This window comes from Acinonyx jubatus, chromosome A1 (genome assembly GCF_027475565.1).
Source record: "Acinonyx jubatus isolate Ajub_Pintada_27869175 chromosome A1, VMU_Ajub_asm_v1.0, whole genome shotgun sequence".
NCBI lineage: Eukaryota > Metazoa > Chordata > Mammalia > Carnivora > Felidae > Acinonyx > Acinonyx jubatus.
Genome location: NC_069380.1, coordinates 208,501,245 through 208,518,725, shown reverse-complemented (window position 1 = coordinate 208,518,725; position 17,481 = coordinate 208,501,245). Strand labels below are relative to the sequence as shown.

The following is a 17,481-nucleotide window of genomic DNA, read 5'->3' as shown; positions in this document are numbered from 1 at the left end:
ATATAACAACAAGGATGTAACAATGTGTGTTCTTGGAGTGGATTGCGGTTTGGACAAACTAGCTTCTACAGACATATTTTGAAGCAATTGGGGGGAATTAAAATATGGACTGGCTGTTAAATGATATTAAGGAATTTTAATTAATTTTCTATGTGTGATCCTATTATTTTGGCTATGTTTGGAAATGCTCCCATTAAAAATTTTATCATTGCTAGTGGGTTTGGAGTATCTTTTTTTTTTAAAGCTTAAGCATACTTAACATACAGCATTATATTAGTTTCAGGTGTATAATATAATGTTTCAATCATTCTATACATTAGTCAGTGCTCATCACAATAAGTGTACTCTTGACTCCCTCTATTTTACCCATGTCCCACCCACCTCTCCTCTGGCAGCTACCAGTTTGTTCTCTGTAGTTTAGAGTCTGTTGTTTTGTTTGTCTCTTTTTTCTTTGTTCATTTGTTTTGTTCTTTAAATCCACATATGAGTGAAATCAAATGTTCCCTTTTTGAAAGAGACATATACAAAAATATTTTAGAGTGAACTATTAAAATACCTATAATTTACAGTATTATTTCTTTACATTGAAGTATTTGAAAGTGAATAAAAATACCATTGACCATGAAGTGGTTATACTGAGATTGTTTTCCTCCTACTTAGTGCCATGTAGGTACACTCACGAGTGTCTTAATCTAAGATATCCTGAGGGAAGTGGGTTGGAAATCTGGTGGAAGAGGATGTTCAGTGCAAGGAACTAGCCCTAGAGAGCTATGAAGATGAGTTCCCATCAACCCCAGTGGAGGGGAGAAGGCACTTCCACATCTGACTAGGTCACATCAGCATCAAGAGGGCAACATGGTTGCGCAATAATGAGGAAGAATCATCTATTCTCAGCTGTGAGGGCTTCAACTTTGCCAAGGACCTGGTTCCTTGCAAAAGCTTCTAGTTGACTCACCTCCCACTCAGTGGCTTTCTCAGGTTTTAATCGAATTTCGTACTGGAGTGTGAGCCAACCAGATCTTACATCAACCAGGGTGGGTGGGAACCATTTCATCCACAGATATGGTTTTTTGTCTTCTGGCTGTTTTAATTCCAAAGTCAGGTTCACAGGAGGGTCTGGTTCAACTGTAGATATGAAAGAAACTACATATTTAGTAAAAGTAGCATTTGAACACAGAACTATATGACTTAAAGGCAGCTTTCTCTACTATTTCACTCCACCATGGTTATGAGACTCTTTGCATTTGGTATCAGGTGCTGGTAAGAAGAACTGAGGTTAGGTTGAAGCAAGAAAGAAGTAAAATTTAAGAAGGCACAAATGACCAACAAGCACAGGAATGATGCTCAAAAGTCATTGGGAAATGCAAGTCAAAACCACAATGAGAGAGCAATTCATACCTGCTAGAATGGCTAGAATTCAAAAACTGAAAAATAACAAGTGTTGGGAAGAACATTAGAGAAGTTGGAACCTTCATACATTGCTGATGGGAATGTAAAATGGTATAGCCATTGTACAAAAAAGTCTGGAAGTTACTTAGAAACATAAATATAGTATTACCGTGTCATCAATTTCACTCCTAGGTATATACTCAAAAGATATGAAAGCAGGTGCTCACTGCAAAGGAAACAATCAACAAAACTAAAAGGCAACCAATGGAATGGGAAAAGATATTTGCAAATGATGTATCGGACAAAGGGCTAGTTAAATCTATAAAGAACTCACCAAACTCCACACCCGAAAAACAAATAATCCAGTGAAGAAATGGGCAGAAGACATGAATAGACACTTCTCTAAAGAAGACATCCAGATGGCCAACAGGCACATGAAAAGATGCTTAATGTCGCTCCTCATCAGGGAAATACAAATCAAAACCACACTGAGGTATCACCTCACACCAGTCAGAAGGGCTAAAATGAACAAATCAGGAGACTATAGATGCTGGTGAGGATGTGGAGAAATGGGAACCCTCTTGTACTGTTGGTGGGAATGCAAACTGGCTCAGCCACTCTGGAAAACAGTGTGGAGGGTCCTCAAAAAATTAAAAATAGATCTACCCTATAGCCCAGAAATAGCACTGCTAGGAATTTACCCAAGGGATACAGAGTGCTGATGCATAGGGGCACTTGTACCCCATTGTTTATAGCAGCACTTTCAACAATAGCCAAATTATGGAAAGAGCCTAAATGTCCATCAATTGATGAATGGATAAAGAAATTGTGGTTTATATATACAATGGAATACTACGTGGCAATGAGAAAGAATGAAATATGGCCCTTTGTAGCAACGGGGATGGAACTGGAGAGTGTGATGCTAAGTGAAATAAGCCATACAGAGAAAGACAGATACCATATGTTTTCACTCTTATGTGGATCCTGAGAAACTTAACAGAAGACCATGGGGGAAGGGAAGGGGGAAAAAAAGAGAGGGAGGGAGGCAAACCATAAGAGACTCTTAAAAACTGAGAACAAACTGAGGGTTGATGGGGGTTGGGAGGGAGGGGAGGGTGGGTGATGGGCATTGAGGAGGGCACCTGTTGGGATGAGCATTGGGTGTTGTATGCAAACCAACTTGACAATAAATTTCATATATAAAAAAAAGAAAGCAGGTGCTCAAACAAAAATTCCTGCCTGAGTGTTCATAGCACACTACTCATAGCATCCAATAGGTGGAAACAACTCAAACATCCATCAGTTGATGATGGGTTAATATTCATATAACGGAAGACTCTTCCGCCATAAGAGGGGAGGAAGTATTGACATATGCTAGACTATAGATGAATCTTGAAAACATTAGACTAAGTGAAAGAAGCCAGACACAAAAGGCCATATACTGTCTGATTCCATATGTTTGAAATTTCCAGAATAGGCAAATCTATAGAGACAGAAAGCAGATTAGTGATTGCTCTGGAGTTGGGGTAGAGTGGGAAATCCAGAGTAACTGGTTAATGGGTATGAAGTTTCCATGTGGAGTGGTGAAAATATTCTGGAACTAGATAGTGATGGTCATTGCAGAACACTGTGAATGAACTAATACCACTGGATTGAACATTTTAAAATGAGTACAAAGGTGAGTTTTGTACTCTGTCTCAAAAAATTAAGGAGGCACTTACTCTGAGGTTCCTTTAAGTACAGGTCTGTGAATCCCTCCTTAAGAGTGAGGTGCCTTGGATACCAACTTGTCTTCCCCTAATCTCAGTCCTGCTGGTCAGTAATATTTTCTCTATTCATTTATTACCTTCTCAAATAATTCTCCATGCCAGGTTTGGGATGTGCGTGTTAACTATATTGTTTTGGCATTATAATCTACAGTTACCTAAAAAAGTGAACTCTGGAAAATTTGCCACCAATCCTAATGCTTATTTGTTACTAAGTAAATAACTAAGGGTGATTGTACTTCCTGAAAGGATGATATGTACTTACTAAACAAACATCATCTACAAAGGTTTTAAGCTAAACATAATACTGAGAAACGCCTCTGATCAAAAACTATTTGTACAAAACTGCCAACAAAATGTTTACGACGAATCCTTTAAAGCAAAGTTGCTCAACCTCAGCATTATGTATTTTGGACCAGATCCTTCTTTGTTGGCAGTGGGGTGTGTGTGTAGGATGCTGAGCCTTCGCAGCGTTTCTGGCCTCTGCCCATTAAACATCAGTAATTCCCTCAACCCTCCTCTCCAGGTTGCACTATGTGGAGATGTTTCCTGTAATTGCTAACTATCCTGCGGGGAGCAAAACAGTCGCCAGTTGGGAATCACTCCTTTCAAGTGTCTTCAACATCGCTAAATATTATTCAATGGCAGTAACAAGATCAACAACACAATCTATTTCTGAGACACTATCTGCCAATATTGTCATTCTGTGCTGCAGGTTATCACTGGATGAGACTCCAGCTGATAGAAAATGTACTGTAGTGCACACTGATTTTTAAATGAACTTCTATGGCCTGTTACCAGCACTGGATGCTGCAGGGTCATGGGAGGATTTGACCCTCCCCATAGGAAGAGAGTTCCATAAACCCTCCTTCCATTGTTTTGGAAAATACGGCCCAACACTTTTTTCACCAGAGAATTTGTTTTCCAGAGCCCATGTGAAATCGATGCCCTCATTGATTTCACTTTTTAAAGGTCCTACTCTTTAGTGATTCCATTTTTTTGTGAATGCTCTCATTATAGCAACTGCTCATTTCAGAACTTTTTTGTTTTTGCTGTTTTGCCCTCACATGTTAAAAATGTAAGAAAAAGCCCACGACAAAGGAATTAGTTGGCACTTAGCATCTTAAAGTCTTCGTATCTCAAGTAATTTATATGACTAGAATTTAATTTATTCCTACTTGCCAGTGGGGTTGCCTTTCTGAGTTTCTTAAACTAAGATCGAATTCAGTTCCCAGCCCATGCTCATTCCAATGATTTGCTGCAGGAAGAAAATATTCAAGCATGTACTGGTTGGTGTTGGAAGCTTTTCTAGTTTTTAAGGATAAGCCACTGATACAATACCAATGGGATGATATATATGCAAGTGAACACTTGAGAACCCTAATCCGATTTTCCTTCTTGAGTGGTGGTAGGTAAATCAGGAAGACTTGGGTAACCATGAGCCTAATTAGCTATTCCCTAGATTATTACCCAAGATGAGGGCTGAACTCAGGCCTGGCCAAGCCATCTCTTGTCCTAAGATTCCCTTTGTCACTCTTGCTAAACCATCCAGGCCACTACAGTTATGCCTAGTTGTCCCGTAGCTCACTGCTGATCATGCAAAGCAAGAAGCAGCTCTCAGGTTGGCTTTGTTTCGCTTTGCTAATGACTTCTCCAAACTTTGTGCTTGTGATCTTGGCCTTCAGACTGCTCTTCAAGTATTCACTCCCCAAATTATTTATTTTTGAAATAATGGCTCCAGTTGCTGAGCACACGTATACTGAAAATTGAATCTGGGGCAAGTCAGTTGGAGTAATTCCTTGGATACAGAAGCAGATGAACACCTCCTGAGAGCTGCTATTCTGTGGGGTAGCTCTGTCTTCCCTTGGGAGGGACAAAATAAGAGAGAAGGGGACATTGGTTGCAGGAGGAGGGCTGCAGGGAAGCATAGATAGAACATTCCTTCTGGATGCAAGAGGATGGGAAGAAGGGTCAAGGGAAAGCACAGAAACACAAGGATCCCGAGGGCCAGTCCTACTGCTATGAATGACTCAATTAAAGTTGGTTTGAAAAACTCAGTTGAGCAGGGTATTGTAAATTTTCTCATCTTTCTTTTGTGGGACACGTGCAAAAGCCAAGAAGACTCACACTGAGTTTGACTACTGGCAAATCCATAACGGAGTAACAAATTCCTTACCTATTGCCCTTCCCCTTACCTATGTAAGTCACGTCCACATAACGTGGATCCGAGGAAGTGCTTCCCATCTGGTTTGTGGCATTTATTGTGATGATGTACATTGTCCAGATGGAGGTGTGCTTCTTGTTGAAGTAACAGGAATTGGGGCCACTGGTTGTGTAGTCTGGACATTCATGTGTGAGTGTCTCTCTGCAATGAGTGATATATTAGCAGTGAATAAGAAAGTAGTAAAAAGAGTTTAGTCTTTTTCTTTTCCTATTTATTTATTTATTTATTTATTTTTATTTTTTAGTCTTTTTCTGAATAGATCATTAACACTGGCTTTTGAGGATCAGATGTTCCAATGCAAATACCAGAGCTAAGGAATGGCTCCCCCAACATCTGTGTCCTGCCCATGTCAGCTGGGAGTGAGACAGGAAAGAGGGTGCTGGGGATGGTGGTAGAAGGGTTACATCAGGTCCCCAGCGACCCTGCTTCTCACCGTCATTTCCCTTCGGCAGGTTTTTGTGAGCTTTGTGATTTGTGCCCCTTGCCAATAAACACTTGCACTTTCAATGGCCAAGGTGCCACCCTACTCAGAGAATGGCCACTGGGCCATCTCAGGAAATGGGACTCTCCCCCTTACATACACCCTGTGGGTTGTGCACACGCGGCATTTCTTGCACATAGGTGTTGAGTCACATTTCATTAACAAAAGATGAAAGAGGATAAAAAGAGGTGTATTTCAGACTGCACTAAGTCAACAACAGAGCAAAGTGACTCAGAAAAGAGAGAGTTCAGGACCAGGTGGCTCACTGGGCTGCTCACATTTAGACTTCACAGCCTCACTGCAAGACCCGCCACAAGGTGTGAAGGTGTATTTGATTTCGGTCACCCGTGTGAGTTCCCGAAATCTATTTACATGTACCCTCCTTTGGGTCCCAGAGGGATGACAGCTTTGTGTCCAACAAAGTGCAGTCCTTGGGAGGTGGGCCAGCTGTTGCAACCACAGGACTACAGCCCTCCCGGGATTTCCAGAAAGGTTTCATTATGAGTAAAACAAAATATTCCCCTGGAGATGACCTTGTTCAGCCCTCACTGAAACCTTAGCTCCAAATACAGCCCTTGGACGATCCTGGATCCTCGATCAGCAAGCGCTAAGGAAAAGTCCTTACCTTCCTCTGCTTTGAGGGCTCTTTACTTGGTCACAAAACAAGTTAGAAAACCTAACGTTACCATGGTTGTTAAGGATTACATGATAATCCACTTATATCGCAAAAGTAACAATTACTAAGACAAATTACACATGGCACAAGGTTTACAGATAAGCATCTAAAATTAATGAGCACTCAGGAACGACTCATATGTGACTTTGGGCTACAACCTAAGCTTCAGACAGGCAGTGGAAACAATGCCGTATTATATTTCTGGGGTGGTGAAAGAGCTTATGCGCATCTAGGGAGCTCCTGAAGGACATTAACACGAGAATGTGGACATGAACAGTAAGTTCTTTGCCCCAGTGGTAGGAGCCTTACTAGTGTCAATCCAAGGAAGTGTGGCAATTCTAACTCAGAACCAGTGTTCTTTGGGCCGGGAGATTGAGAGTGGTCATGTGGGTTGATAGCACAGAAGAAAACTTACCCTTCCTTGTGGTAAGTCAGTGTGTAATTGGTAGGGAGACCTCCATCTTCCCCAGGCTTCCACCAGCAGGTGAATGTCTCCTTTTCAGGGGAACGACATTTAAGGATCTCAGGTTTTCCAGGAGGTGATTGTCCTAGAAAAAGCCAGAAGCATCTGAAGTAAAGATGAAGGTGCATTCAACCATTCGACCATCCTGCTGGTGACAGAAGCAGATTCGTGGGACCAGCCCAGTGATGAGGTCTTGGGGTGAGCAGGCCTAGGGGTGGGTTGCTCAGAAATGCCAAAGTGTCAGCATCCGGCAACATTCCTCTGTGGGCTGCCCGGATGTTGGCAGGACTGAGAGAAAGAGCTGTGTGTGTGCGTGTGTGTGTGTGTGTGTGTGTGTGTGTGAGAGAGAGAGAGACAGAGAGAGACAGAGAGAGACAGAGAGCTGTGTGTGTGTGTGTATGTGTTTGTGTGTGTGTATGCCTGTGCTTGTGTGTCCTGTGAGGTAAGAAACTAACTGGGATTGGTGACTGACTATAAGGGTACACATGGACTGAAGAGGACGTGGCCCTTCCTCAATCCCAGAGTCTATGAAACTGACACCATCTCACAGTATAAGGGTGACTGTGGAAAGAATTCTCCCCCAGGCACCAGCATCCTGGGGACACTCTGCTGAAACAGGGCTCTCTGGCACTTCATCTGCTCACAAATCTCCATCTTTCTGCCATTCCCACACCATTGACTCAATCTGTGGCCTTCATTTTCCTTTGATTCCATTTGGCTTGGACCTCTGACCCAGTCTCACCCTCTGTCTCCTCATTCTTCCACCCCCATTTCCGAATCTTGTTTTTTAGTCCCTTTTGTCTTATATTTTCCCCCTTCCCCTTGGGTCTTTTTGTGGTGAGTGGCTTCCTTGTAGTTTCATGACTCTTTTGGGGGTGGGAGGCATGGTAAGAGGTGAGGGAGTGGAGAGCTGCCCTCCTGGTTACCAGCTACCATTATTATACAAGAGCTGTGTCTAATCCCAGTTGGAAGCTAGAAGGTCTGAATGAGGTGATGTGGAAAATATAATGTCAAGAGAATGGGGTTTTTTACTTGCTTAATCCCCAAAGCTCTTGGTGAGCTTGCCCCCTCTCTTCTTCCTTATCTGTCAGGTCCAAAGAGGGGAAAGAGTGGCCCTGGGAGTTTGCCCTGTGCTGCTGGGCTAGGAGTGCCACCGCACCCATCCACAGAACCCCAGCTGATCCTCCTTTTTCCCCAAGCTGGATGCCTGAGCTAGAGCTTAGTGGAGAAAGTCAGCAGCAGAGAGGAGAGCTTTCAAAAGGTGTCAGTCTCAGCAACTCGGTGGGGGGGAGGGTTCTCTCTGTTTTCTCTCACACTTGTCCCCTCCCCACCCCCCACCCCCCTCCTGCTGGCTCCTGGGCCAGAATTTCTTGCTGAGCACCAGATCAGAAAGGGCAAGTCGGAGGAGGACAGGCATGGAAGAAGGGGTACCAGGAAAAACTAGCCAGAAAGAATTTCATGGAATGACATGATGCGGTGCATAGGCTGGGCAGAAGACACTGGGCTAATCATGTCAGCGGGAGCCGAGCTACCTCTGGCTCCCAGTCCCCCTGAAAACCGTCAAAGAACTACAGAAAACCTCGGAATCCATGCCAGCCCGCCTGGGTTTAGGTCTGCCGATATTTGTAACATCATTCGTCCTCCAGGGAAAATTTCTTCAAGACAATCTCACAGGTTGAAACAATTTGTTTGCTGTGTTTTGTTGTGGGTGGGAAGGAGTGTGTGGGACAGAAAGGTTTATTAACCAACCCCCTCCCCCCCACCAAACCTATGGCTCAATAATGAGTATATTCAGAAGACAATTAAGGCAACTGATGATTATTTGAGCACTTCAAGTTTCCCCATGGATTATACTGATCTCTACTGTCCTTTTCTCTCTGGAAGCTTATCTCTTCTACATTTCACTGGTTATTCATAGTACTTCTAGGAAACTCAAGAGAGGAGAGCACAGCTGTGAAATTACGATTAGTCAAATGTTCCTTTCATTCACTTTAGCGGACACAGTGAAAATTAATGGACTGTCTCACTATCCTTATAAAGTGCACACAGAGGGACAACCACATAGGCACCATACACACAGGTACACACAAATACCCACATAGAGCCCACCTCACAAACACACACATGCACACCCCCCTGCCCCCAAAGACATACATGCATATGCATACTCAGAGAGCACAGGCAGGTACACACATTGAAATATACACATTCATGGAGGTACACACACAGACATATACTTACATTGGTATACACAGAGAAGCATTTGCAATCAGATACACATAGAGAAGTTAATACACAGAAGTATATACAAAAGTATCCACACCCAAAGATACACAGAGGTGGCGGCACCGAAATGTACCTACCAGCATGCTGGCTCTGTGAACTTCATTTCTCCCATGGGCACAGACAACAGAGTTGGCTATATGTTTCCGACCATGTAATAGCAATCCCTGTTATCTCTTTACACTTTTAAAAAGATTTTCCACACATATTATTTCATCTGAGGTGGAGGGAACATCATTATCCTCACTTTGAAAAAGCGGAACCCCAGAGAGATTGAGTGATTGGCTCAAGGTTCCATATATAGCTAGTAGTAGCTGGAAAGCTGGACCGAGCCTCTGGTCTTGTTCATACAGCGGCTTCACTGCATTCCCAGAGTGAGGACAGAAGGCACAACATAGGGACATGCCTTTGCATTCACCGCATTGCTTCCTTTGCATTGATTTCTGCATTAATTTTAATGCCAAAAAATACTGCAAATTAGTAGCAGCAAATCACTTTGACACTTTTATTTCTTGTAACGGCAGTACAAGAGAACTATATGGACTCTCTGCCCTCTCAAGAAACACCCCATGGAATTAAAGAGAGCAGGACAGTCTCTTACTTACCATTCAGGAGTCTGGTGTTGAGAAAAAGTAGCAAAACGAAAATTGTGGATGCCACACTTTCCTTCATTTTAGCTTCTTTTCTCTTTCTACAGGAAATGTATCAGGCTTTCACTGAAAGAAAAGGCACCAGGCAACTTTTTGTGAAATTAACAGTCTGGTCAGGCACATGCACCACTTTATTCTGGGTGTTTGCAACTGATTCTTGCTCCTTGCCTAACATGAATGACAAAACAGCAGGAAAGGAATGTAGGAAAATTGTAACATGGTTGGATGGCTTGGCTCAGAAGCATACATTCACACACGCTAGGACAAATTCTACCACCAGAGGTCACCAGAAGACAGCGTTCAAGGGCAGCTGCTTGGCAGCCGCTCATTTACACACACCTCAAAGAAAAACTGTTCTGTTTCCACTCTTTGCTCACCTAACAATACACCACCAATGTTATGTGACACAGACCGTGTGCCCCACAAGAGAGCCATTCTTGGAGGGCTTTGATCCACCAGTCAAAAATAAGCCAGGCTGAAAAGCCAAGTACACTCAGTAAGTACCCTCAGTATGACTTTAACCTGCCCTCATTGATGCCAAGTTAGGGGGGCTTCCTCTGAAGGTGTAAGCTAAGTAAGAAGTCGGCTGGGCCATGGGCACAACTGAGAACCGCCCAGTGAACTCCAGTGAGCCTCTTTCTTTTTCCTCTTTCAAGAAATGACAACCCCCCGTAATAATTCAAGTCTTTTGGTTTTGGAATATTAAGTAAATTTTGAACCTGCAAGGGTTGAGTTTTGAGCAATTTATTATTAATATTATTATTTTTACTCTTGGAACAAATTTCAAAGCCTTCTAATGTCCTTCTTTAAAAAAAAAAGCATTTTTAAAGACATTTGAAAAAGCCTCAATAGTCTTGTTGGACTCCAAAACACTCTCAGAAAACAAAAGATTTGATGAACTAAGTGTAAATTCTTGGAAACACATGGCATATATTTTCTTTTAAATTTTATGATTTTTGTAATCAAGGGAAGACCGTCCAGAGGCAAGGCTGCCTGTCTTGAGACATTTGAAATGGCTGAGTGTTGTTTGATGAGCCTTGAAAAGACCAGCCTTCCTCCATTCTTCCTGGCCAGAGTGGGGGTTCCCCACCTACCAGCTGGATACCATCTAAGGGACAACTTCTAGAAGGCTTTCTCCATCTGATACCACTCCCTACGAGGCATACTGGGAAGTAGAAATCCTGGTGACAGCAGAGATTTGGGGTACCTAGGCACCATCAAGTAACCCTCTTATTTTGGGGCTCTTGGTTTAGTAATGGCCTCCTGTGAGGCAGCCAGCATGTCATTCTTTGGGGACCTTCTTGTTACTCTTCCAGGATTCCTTCCTAATGCCTCCTCCTTCTCAGGTTGCACATTCTAAACCACCTGCCCATCTAAGCTCTCAGATCATTTAATTAATTAACTTAAAAAAAAAACATGTTTATTTTCAGAGAGACAGAGAGACAGAGAGAGAGAGAGAGAGTATGCACATGTGAGCATGTAAGAGAGACAGTGGGGGAGGCACAGAGGGGGAGAGAATCCCAAACAGGCTCTAGGCTGTCAGTGCAGAGCCCCATGTGGCACTCGATCCCATGAACCATGAGATCGTGACCTGAGCCGAAATCGAGAATGGGACACTCAACTGACTGAAGCAGCCAGGTGCCTCCTCAGGCCATTTAATTTAAATCAAGTGGTTAGAGGCTCATGATGGGAATAATCATGCCTATCATGTCTGGAGGACAGTCACTGTGCTAAGTGTTGTAATCATTTGCACCTCATCTAGCCTTCACAGCAGCCCCATGAGTGGCACAGACTATTACCTCCCCTTTTAACAAGTGAGGACACTGAAGTACAGAGAGGGGTAACACATGGTCAGTCACATGCCATTGGGAGAGTGAAATGTAGTAAATCTGGGCGCCTCTGAGAATCAGCTTTATTTGCAGACAGTCTGTGACGGACAGTGCAATAATTCCTCCTTCTATGGCAGGGAGAATGGGGACAAGAGCAAGGGACCCGAGTGAGCAGCACGCCACGCCCCGAGCAGGCATGGAGCCAGGACGGTCAGGCTGCGGGGCCTACTTGTGCTCTCACAATACTTTGCTCTCACAAATCCAGCTTCAATAGGTCCATATAGCCCTGGAAGAGTTCTTTTGTCTTAGAGGTCTGATGATCTATCTCATCCTGGCTTGGGGATGGGATTTGGCCCACTGACTGAAGAAGTTCTAGAATATCCTTTTATTGAGACTTCTCTGCTCTTTGGGGCATTGCATTAAAATGCTTGAGATCAGCATGCTATAAATCACAATTTTTAGGCAAGGTCAGATGCTGTCTGGACAGCTCTGCCAAGTCAAGGCTCCAAGTGATTTGCAAAAGAAATGACTGGATGGGGAGGGCAAGGTGGGGGCGGGTAGGAGTAGATATTGCCAATGCTCATACTTCCATGTGCTGGTCCAGGCTCAAAGAAACTCTCTTAAATAAAGTTTTCCTATAAAAATGCTTTCAGGAAGTATTTTACGAACTGAAAAGCAAGCAAACAAACAAACAAACTCATTTCCTCTGGGATTTCCTCAGCTGTCTTGGAATCTGGTTAGTAGCCACCACTTACTTTTTGCTGCCCTGAAATCCCCACGCCAGGGAATTAGACAGACTCTTAGCGGTGTTGTCACTGTGCTTCATCAGTAATTTCTCAACTCATCCTGCACCTTATTCCCAGCAGGGCAAACACAGTGGGGAAAGTACACCTTCACATGGCAAGGAAATCACAGCTGCTAACCTAAGGGAGCCATGCCTAATGTTAACCCTGCTCACATACTGTGTTTTTTCCAGAACTACGCATACTTTTATGTCTGGTAGATGCTAGTCTAGGGATAAATTTGTTTTTTTGTTTCTCTAAGCCACCCTCCTATGCACCCATTCCCAGCCCCCACTGCAAGCAAGATCTTGATCAAGGACCTCCTCATGGATCCCAACTGGGGCTGGAACACCCAAAGAGGGTCCACAACCTGCTTTTAGAGACGGTTATAGGGGCAAATTGCTCCAAATACATGGATGCATTCCAAACAGGAAAACATCAGCCCCATACGTCAGTTCAAAGACAATTATACTGGCTTCACTCTTCACTAGCTCCCTAGGTGTGACTGTGGTTTAAAAATGCAAGACTTGGAAAGAGGAGTCAACATGGCAGAGAAGTATTGGGACCTGAAGTTCCCTTGTCCCTCAAACACAGCAGTATTGAGGCCAGAAGACTTGGAATTCCAGGAATCCGGGCTACAGAGTGACAGAAACATCTCCAAGGGCCCACAGGGACAACGTGGCGGGCCAGAGGTACGTGATTTCAAACTGGTGGAGATAAAAAGGGCGGCATAAGAACGGAGGGAAGGGATCCCCTTCTGTGGAGACACAAAAGGAGGGGAAAGAGAGGCTGTGGAAATATAGGATTGTATTTGGACAAGAGAAAAAAAACCATGGACTGGGAAACAGAAAATAACAGGCAAAGAACCAATTTTTAACTGTGGGGCTTTCTCTGGACTGGAGCCAGCTGCCTATTCATGCACCTGGGGAGAAGGGGAGCCAGCCTCGGGCTCTGTAGCCAGTCTGAGGTGCAGTTAGAGACAGCAATCCTCTCTGTGCTGTGGGAAGAAAGCAAATAGCTGCTCCAAGGACAAAAGACCCTCCAGGCACCCGCCAGCCAGAGGCTCTTTGTCATCTGGCTGTCTAGGATGGAACCAGGGCATGCAGAGCGGGATCCTTCTAGACATGGAACGAACTGTGCTGCTCGTGTCCACGTGGCACTGTGAGGAACCAGAGGCCCTTTGTCAGCTGGCTGGGCAGAGTGGTGCAACCCCAGGAACAGGGCACACAGAGGGGGATCCTTTAAGACACTGGGGTTTGAATCCCATCTGAGAGCTTGGGAGGCTTGGGAGACTGTGGAGCAGAAAAAACTGGGGCACTGTGAGGATGGTCTGAACAGAGTGGTTTGGGACACCCAGTCTGGGGAGGAGAGACTGGGGTGTTGCCATTTTTCTCCCTATCACCAACAAGGTGGGGCTTCAGGGAATGGACAATGGGCCCACAGTGGAGGCGGGACCCACCTACACCAAACCATGCCCCTCTGTGCCTGGTAACTGCTTATCTACTGGAGCAAGACTGACACTGACTGAACCAGATGGCCCCTTCTCCAGACCAGCACTGCCACCGATTCCAAGAAACCATCAGATATCGGTCCAGTGGATTTGCATTTTCTGATTTGATTCTTGGTCAATTATATATATAAATCCATAAAAATATATATTTATTTCTTCCTTTTCTTCCTCTTATTTCTTCCCTTCTCTAGTCTGTTTATTCTGGTTGTTGGTTTGTTTAAGGAGACATTTTTAATCTATTCTTTTTACACCTCTTCTGTATTTCCTTCTTCTTTATTTCTCTCTCTCTCTCTGTGGATTAAGCCATATATCATAAGAAAATCTCTGATTTTCTGCTTGGTTAATTTTTTTTCTTTTCTTTTTTCTCATCCCTGTCATTACTCTCTTTGTATGGGATAAGGCTTCTTCCATCCCCCCCACCTTAAAAATGTTTTTTCCAGGGTTACTTCAATGAACAAATCAAAATACACCTCCTCAAAAGAAATTCCAGGAAGAAATGACAGCTAGAGAATTGCTCAAAACAGATATAAACAATATATCTGAGCAAGAATTTAGAACAATAGTCATAAGATTAATAGCTGGGCTTGAAAAAAGTATAGAAGACAGCAGAGATCAAGGAACTAAGAAATAATCATAATGAATTAAAAATGCTGTAAATGAGGTGCAAAATTAACTAGATGCAGTGACAGCAAGCATGGAGGAAGCAGAGGGGAGAATAAGTAAAATAGAAGTTTAAAATTATGGAAAATGATGAAGCCGAGAAAAAGAGAGATAAGAAAATACTAGACCATGAGGGGAGAATTAGAGAACTAAGTGTTTCAATGAAACGTAATAATATCTGTATCATAGGAGTTCCAGAAGAATAAGAAGAGAGAAAAGGGGCAGAAGGTTTACTTGAACAAGTGATAGCTGAGAACTTCCCTAACCTGGAGAAGGAAGCAGACATCCAAATCCAGGAGGCGCAGAGAACTCCCTTCAGATTTAACAGGATTAAGTCTTCTCCACAGCATAGCATAGTGAAACGGGCAAAATACAAAGAGAAAGAGGGAATTCTGAAAGCAGTTAGGGACAAACGGTCCTTAACCTACAAAGGTAGACACGTAAGAGTACTAGCAGACCTGTCCATTGAAACTTGGCAGGCCAGAAGGGAGCGGCAGGAAATATTCAATGTGCTGAATAGAAAAAACAGGGAGCCAAGATCCTTTATCCAGCAAGGCTGTCATTCAGAATAGGAAAGATAAAGAATTTCCCAGATGAACAAAAACTGAAGGAGTTCATGACCACTAAACCAGCCCTGCAAAAGATACTAAGGGGGAGTCTGTGAGTGGAACACTGCAAAGACTACAAAGGACCAGAGACGTCACCACAAGCATGAAATAACACAGTGACACTAAATCCCTATCTTTGAATAATAACTCTGAATGTTAAATAAACTAAATGCTCCAATCAAAAGATATAGGGTATCAGAATGGATAAAAAAATGAGACCTATATATATGCTGTGTACAAGAGACCCATTTTAGACCTGAGGACACCTTCAGATTGAAAGTGAAGGGATGGAGAACCATCTATCATGCTCCTGGAAGTCAAAAGAAAGCTGGAGTAGCCATGCTTATATCAGACAAACTAGATTTTAAAGTAAAGACTGTAGCAAGAGATGAAGAAGGGCATTATATTATATTCATGGGGTCTGATAATCAAGAAGAGCTAACAATTGTAAATATTTATGCCCCCCCCATGTTAAATACCCAAATATATTAATCAAACATAAGCAATCTTATTGATAAGAGTATGGTAATTGCAGGGGGCTTTAATACTCCACTTACAACAATGGACAGATAATATAGGCAGAAAATAAATAAAGAAATAATGGCCTTGAATGATACACTGGACCAGATGGACTTGACAGATATTCAGAACAAAAGCTTTTCATCCAAAAGCAGCAGACTACACATTCTTCTTGAGTGCACATGGAACATTCTCCAAGGTATATCATATACTGGGTCACAAAACATCTCTCAATAAATATAAAAGAATTGAGATCAGACCATGCATATTTTCACATCACAATGCTACAAAATTTGAAATCAACCAGAAGAAAAAATTTGGAAAACTTCCAAATGTATGGAGGTTAAAGAACATCCTACTAAAGAATAAGTGGGTCAACCAGGAAATTAATGAAGAAATTAAAAAAATATATGGAAACAAATGAAAATGAAAACATGATGGTCCAAACCCTTTGGGATGCAGCAAAGGCAGTCCTTAGAGGAAAATACATTGCAATCCAGGCCTATCTCAAGAAACAAGAAAAATCCCAAATATAAAACCTAACAGCACAACTAAAGGAAATAGAAGAACAGCAAAGAAACCACAAGGCCAGTAGAAGAAGAGAAATAATAAAGATTAGAGCATAAATAAACAATAGGGACTCCAAAAAAACAATAGAACAGATCAATGAATCTAAGAGCTGGTTTCTTGAAAAAATAAGCAAAATTGATAACCCCCTAGCCAGACTTCTCAAAAAGAGAGAGAACCCAAATAGGTAAAATCACAGATGAAAGAGGACAGATCGTAACCAACACCACAGAAATGCAAACAATTATTGGAGAATAGTATGAAAAATTATATGCTAACAGACTGGACAATCTGGAAGAAATGGACAAATTCTTAGACACCCACACACTACCAAAATCAATTGGAAGAAATAGAAAATTTGGAAAGACCCATAACCAGTGAAGAAATTGAATTGGTTATCAAAAATCTCCCAACAAATAAAAGTCCTGGCAGATGGCTTCCCAGGGGAATTCTACAAGGCATTTAAAGCAGAGTTAATACCTATCCTTCTCAGGCTGTTCCAAAAAATAGATATGGAAGGAAAAGCTTCCAGACCCATACTACGAAACCAGCACTACCTTGATTCCCAAACAAGACAGAGATCCCACTACAAAGGAGAATTACAGGCCAATGCCCGTGATGAATATGCATGCAAAAATTCTCAACAAGATACTAGCAGATCAAATTCAACAGCATATTAAAAGAATTATTCACCATGATCAAGTGGGATTCATTCCTGGTCTGGATAGCTGGTTTGATATTCACAAATCAATCAATGTGATACATCACATTAATAGAAGAAAGGATAACAACGATGTGATCCTGTCAATAGATGCAGAAAAAGCATTTGACAAAATACAGCATCCTTTCTTAACAAAAACCTTCAAGAAAGTCGGGATAGAAGGAACATACCTTAACATCATAAAAGCCATATATGAAAAGGCCATGGCTGGTATCATCCTCAATGGGGGAAAAAATGAGAGCTTTCCTCAGGAACAGGACAGGGATGTCCACTTTCACCACTGTTGTTTAACATAGTGTTGGAAGTCCTGGTGTCAGCAATCAGACAACAAAATGAAATAAAAAAGCATCTAA

At 42.6% G+C, this 17,481-nt stretch overlaps 1 protein-coding gene across 7 annotated transcripts in view; it reads right to left on the bottom strand.

The window, feature by feature from the left end:
• The window catches only part of PRLR (prolactin receptor), a 164,974-nt gene that overhangs the window by 13,425 nt on the left and 134,068 nt on the right, over positions 1-17,481 (bottom strand). For all 7 annotated transcript variants that reach the window (XM_053201575.1, XM_053201584.1, XM_015076516.3 and 4 more), the window contains 4 exons: positions 9,888-9,998; positions 6,952-7,084; positions 5,351-5,520; positions 956-1,125 (listed from right to left, as the gene is read on the bottom strand). In XM_053201575.1, coding sequence (XP_053057550.1) covers positions 956-1,125; positions 5,351-5,520; positions 6,952-7,084; positions 9,888-9,954 — 540 coding nt within the window. In that variant the 5' untranslated portion in view covers positions 9,955-9,998. The remainder of the gene's footprint in view (positions 1-955; positions 1,126-5,350; positions 5,521-6,951; positions 7,085-9,887; positions 9,999-17,481) is intronic.